Source organism: Salmo salar, chromosome ssa03 (genome assembly GCF_905237065.1).
Source record: "Salmo salar chromosome ssa03, Ssal_v3.1, whole genome shotgun sequence".
Lineage (NCBI taxonomy): Eukaryota > Metazoa > Chordata > Actinopteri > Salmoniformes > Salmonidae > Salmo > Salmo salar.
The window spans coordinates 81394865-81400028 of record NC_059444.1 but is presented as its reverse complement, the minus strand read 5'-3'; the positions used below and the strand labels follow the sequence as shown (position 1 = coordinate 81400028).

Sequence of the window (5164 nt, the reverse complement as noted above, 5' to 3'; positions counted from 1 at the left end):
ATGAGCTCCGAAGGGAGCTCTGTGATCTGTCTATGTCCCGCCTACTTTGTTTTACGGAAATTGCCTTTGGCAGCGATCCACAATTGCATCAATTTTAACCCTACTTAATAAGGGTGTTTTCACATATAGTCAGTCCTCTTTAAAATAACTGATCTCAGTCCTCTTTAAAGTGAACTCTGGTGTAAAAAAAAAGCAAAATATCTCAGTTCTCTTTGTATTCACACTGCCCTTTCCTTTGAATGAGGACTCAACTCTTTTGCCAGTTCGCTTCACCTATTTTGTGGCCCGAATCCGTTTTGCGTTTACATTTCTATGTTTAGAAGGGAACCAAGATCTTTTTCCAACATTCACTTAATGCACTGTGGGTTTTTCAAAGTGCAGGCGGAGCCATTCAATCAGAAGGTGTTATCGGACAGCTAGATATACCTTATACCTACTTACATTTTGGAAGCTAATAGATTGCATTTAGTGAAAAGATGAGAGATAATAATTGTAATCAAAAGTTGCTTTACACATGTCATAGGCCAACTCCATTATGTCCCATGGCCCTATGTTTTCCTATGTCATGATTCTGGCATTGGCCCTATCTGTGGCTGGTGGGAAAACATACCAAAAATCAAAATGTTAAGCAAATCAAATCTTTATTAAAACCTTTATAACAGGTTCATAATCCAAAATAAAACAGATTTGACAGATACATTTTTTTTTTTTTTAAAGGGCCATGTGAATGACGGCAGTGAATGGACAAAAAGTACGAAGGATCCAAAAACAGCAATGGAGAAAGAGGTCTGGAAACCACATTTCATCACAGGTAGGCAAATTCCACACGTATAGAGACAGGAAGATATCGGTATTCAGTCCCAGTCGGTAATGACGTAATAATAAGGAATTCCCATAGACCACGCCCATAAATGGGGGAAATTCCGACTGGGAAATTCCGACCTATGGTTCGCAATGGTCCCACGTTGGGAAATAGAGCCTGCGAGAAGAGCCCTGTGGCTTCAGGCTATTCGGTGTGGGAAATGTGGGGACGCGGTGTCCAAGTAGGCTATACGTAGCTATGTGTGTGGAAAACATTTCATCACGGTTAACACATTTAACTTGTTTAGCTCATACTGTCCGTTTGTAATTCCACTAGCTGGATAGTCAGATTGTTTGTGTTGTTGGTCTTGGCTAGCTTAATGTCCCGGTCGGTAGCTAGCTCTCACTCAAGTTGCTGCTAGCATTGTCATGCAAAAGGGCATAATAAGAGAAGCCCTACAATATTACGTTTTTCTAAGTAGTGAGAACGCTAGGGAGAGGCAATATTGAAAAATAATCTTTAGACATGTACTTTTCTTAAATTGAGTTTTGTAATTGACTAAAACAAGCAGACAATAAGAAACTTGCGTTTGAAAAAGATAACGTTTTTGCTGTGAGCCAATGAGGAAACCTAGGTAAACACAGGTTGTTTTACAGGCAGGTAGGGTCATCACGTTCAATCTAATACCGACTGGGTCTATATGGAGAATAAGGTTATATTCTCCCTGCACAGTTAACATGATACTTTAACTCAGAAACACTGGGGAGAGCAGTTAGAAAAACCGAGAGAGAGAGAGATATGAGAAAATACAAGGTATGTGTAGGGCTATGTGTGTGCATGGGAGGGGAGAGAATGCGGTGGATTCTCAGCAAAGGGAGCTGATGTCTCCCTTGCTGCAGCCCCACTTGCAGCAGGCATTGGACAGGCCCACCACCACATCACGGCCCTTACGGTCTGACATACGGAGAGCCTCCAGTATCTCCTCTGAGATGAGGGAGCGGGCTGGCCTGCTGATGAACACCCCACCCTCCTGGACATGCTGGAAGGGACTCTCTGGGACCTGGGAGTCTGAGTTCCAGCCTTCAGATGAGTCTTCGTCATGGGAGCTGAAAGGGTCCTGAGGGAAGTCTCCTGAAATGCAGTTTATAATAGGAGTGTTGAAATGTGATATTGACTCTCAGTGCTGCTCAATTTATACATTCAAAAGTCAAAGATTACTGTGTTTCTATTTCAAATCAAATGTTATTTGTCACCTGTGCCAAATACAAGTAAAAAAATAGATAAGTCAATTTTTTAAATAAAATAACTAATAATTAAAGAGCAGCAGTAAAATAACCCTAGCGAGGCTATATACAGGGGGTACCGGTACAGAGTCAATGTGAGTAGCAGTAGTTTAAAAGGGGGGGGGGGCAAAGCAAATAGTCTGAGTAGCCCTTTGATTAGCTGTTCAGGAGGCTTATGGCTTGGGGATAGAAGCTGTTTAGAAGCCTTTTGGACCTAGACTTGGTGCTCCGGTACCGACTGACGCTTGGTAGAACAGTCTATGACTAGGGTGGCTGGAGTCTTTGACAATTTTTTTAGCCTTCCTCTGACACCGCCTGGTATAGGGGTCCAGGATGGCACGAAGTTTGACCCCAGTTATGTACTGGGCCGTACGCACTACCATCTGTAGTGCCTTGCGGTCGGAGGCCGAGCAGTTGCCATGCCAGGCAGTGATGCAACCAGTAGGATGCTCTCAATGGGGCAGCTGTAGCACTTTTTGAGGATCTGAGGACAAATATTTTCAGTCTCCTGAGAGGGATTAGGCTTTGTCGTGCCCTCTTCACTACTGTCTTGATGTGTTTGGACCAATGCACAATACATTTAATGAAAAAAATGTTATCGACTGTGTGGATATAGTACATTCCAATGGACAAAGCCAGTGATACAAAAAAAGCCAACATAGTCCTTTCCCTTTACTCAGCAAACCATAAATCACTGAGAAATTGAATCAGGTGCATTACTGCTTGGCTAGAATCTAAATGTGCACAACTTAGAAACACAATGACCCAATAAAAGGCTTGTCCAGCCGGCATGCCTCACCTGCACTCCCGAGTGACCGTCTCCAGCGAGATCCTCCACAGGTGAAGATGACCGCCCGGATGAACTCCCGGCCACATAGCTTCACTCCATACGTGGGGCGCTCCATCCCCTGCACCCCAGCCACTAACAGACACACAGCTAATACCAGTGTTTTCCACATCATGTCCCAGGAGGTGAAAGAACGAGTGAGCATAAAAGGAGAGAGAATAGATTCTTCAGTGGTAGACTGGGCTGTTTGGAGCAGGTGTTTTTCTCAGTCTCTGTGGTGGCGAGTGTTGTGTGACTTCCCCAGTGACCTGGTATTGGTTTATAAAGGGGCCCTCAGCCATACGAGGTAGACATGGAACTTGCACACGCACACCCTCCTAACCAGGACAGTCATAGATAGGAGAGAGAGATAGACCCAGAGACCTTTATGGAGACAAAGCACTGACCAAAGGTGGCATAATTAGCCAATACTGTTCAAACGCGACGATGATGTCAGAGTAGTTTGTAATCTGATTACAGGAAAAACGAATTTTCTGGATGTCAAACCCACATTTCATTTGAATCCTCACCTGCACCTTTTTTGTGGTCATCAGCACCTCACACTCACTTGATCACCAGACATTTCTGCTTATGCAAAGCAAGTGTTAATATGCAGAGCCACAGTCTAGTGGTAACACTCCCTAACACATGTTACATACAAATCCCATCCGGAGACCAGGGTTCAATCCCTGTGTCCACCCTTCCCACTGTTTCTCCCTCTTGTCTATTTCCTCACTATCTGAATAAAGTGTCAAAACACCTTAAAAATACATATTTAAACTTGATCAAATCTTCTACAGGGGTACAGTAGGAATGTTGGGTATGATGACACAGTTCAGAAGTGTGATGTCAAAATGTCAGTATCAAGAACATGTTTTCTCAAACACAAATACCCAGTTTAGTACATACAGTATACTACAAATGTACATAAGTGCTACATTTCAGTAGTGGATGATCCAGCCTACAGACGGAGGAGGAGCTGTGACTGTGGACGACGACGAGGTGCCCGTTGAGGAGCTCCGTGGCCTGTCTGTCAAATGTCTCTACATCTATGCTCCCTCCTCTCAAGATACTACCTTTCTGAACTGCCAATCATCTGAAGGTGACCATTGCCAAAATACTGGCAGATCCCTACATTTGTTTTGTTAAATAGTTTCTGGTTTATTTTGTTTTCAAAGTGACTTTGAGATTCTGCTTGTAATGAAAAGCGCTAAATAAAATACACATTTTTATTATTATATAGAACTTACTTTCAAGTAAAACTTCAACTCTTCCCCTATACCACTTCACACCTTTTCAGTGCTGACTCTGTGTAACCCCAGCTGCTCTGATTATTCTCCCATGACTTGCTTCTCCCCTCATATTTCTCCATCTCTCTCTCTGAAAAAAGAGGGATGAAGTCACAGGTGGGGGGTTCACACAGCAAGGAGTAGGGGGTGCGTGCAACAGAATGAGGCAAAGCGGGTGACATTTTCAAAGGCAGATAGCATGGAAGTCATCATCTGAGTCAAACAAAGGCTGGGGCCCTATCTGTGTCACCGCATAGTTAAAGGTCTCCCGTTTCAGAATTGACAATGGATTTGTGAATTTGTAATTAATAGGTTGATAACAATGCGAACAACATGGTATTTCAGGGGGACGATGGAGACTCATTTGCACATTGTCTAGTGGTGAGTGACCAGGTGAGGAGGTTAAGAGAGCGACATTGATGGCGACTGAATGTGTTGCTTTTTGAATAAATTGTTTGTGGCCAGTATGTAGACTTTGTCTGTATACGTGTGTGTGTATGTTTGTGTGTGTGTATTTCTGTGTATATGCGTGTGTGCGTTTTTGTATGTAATCTCAGCAAAAAAAGAAACGTCCCTTTTTCAGGACCCTGTCTTTCAAAGATAATGTGCCTTAGGCATGCTGTAAGGAGGAATGAGGACTGCAGATGTGGCCAGGGCAATAAATTACAATGTCCGTACTGTAAGACAACGCTAGAGGGAGACGGGACGGACAGCTGTTCGTCCTCGCAGTGGCAGACCACGTGTAACAACACCTGCACAGGATCGGTACACCCGAACAGGACAATGGAGCTTTGGAGGAATACCCAGATTTAGAGAGGAGTCTGTAATTTGCTTTCTAATGATCATGATCTTTTCCTCAAAGAAGTTCATAAATGTATTACTGCTGAAGTGAAAGCCATCCTCCATTTGCGAATGCTGCTTTTTAGTTAGCTTTGCGACAGTATCAAAAATAAATTTCGGATTG

At 43.4% G+C, this 5164-nt stretch overlaps 1 protein-coding gene across 1 annotated transcript; it reads right to left on the bottom strand.

Moving 5' to 3' along the window:
- Window positions 1-645: 645 nt before the first annotated feature.
- LOC106606557 (relaxin-3) lies at window positions 646-3574 on the bottom strand. Its single transcript, XM_014202846.2, has 2 exons — window positions 2885-3574; window positions 646-1933 (listed from the first exon to the last, which is right to left on the bottom strand). The coding sequence occupies exons 1-2, from the start codon at window positions 3075-3077 to the stop codon at window positions 1668-1670; spliced, it is 459 nt and encodes a 152-aa protein (XP_014058321.1). The 5' UTR covers window positions 3078-3574; the 3' UTR covers window positions 646-1667.
- Between the last annotated feature and the right edge of the window lie 1590 nt (window positions 3575-5164).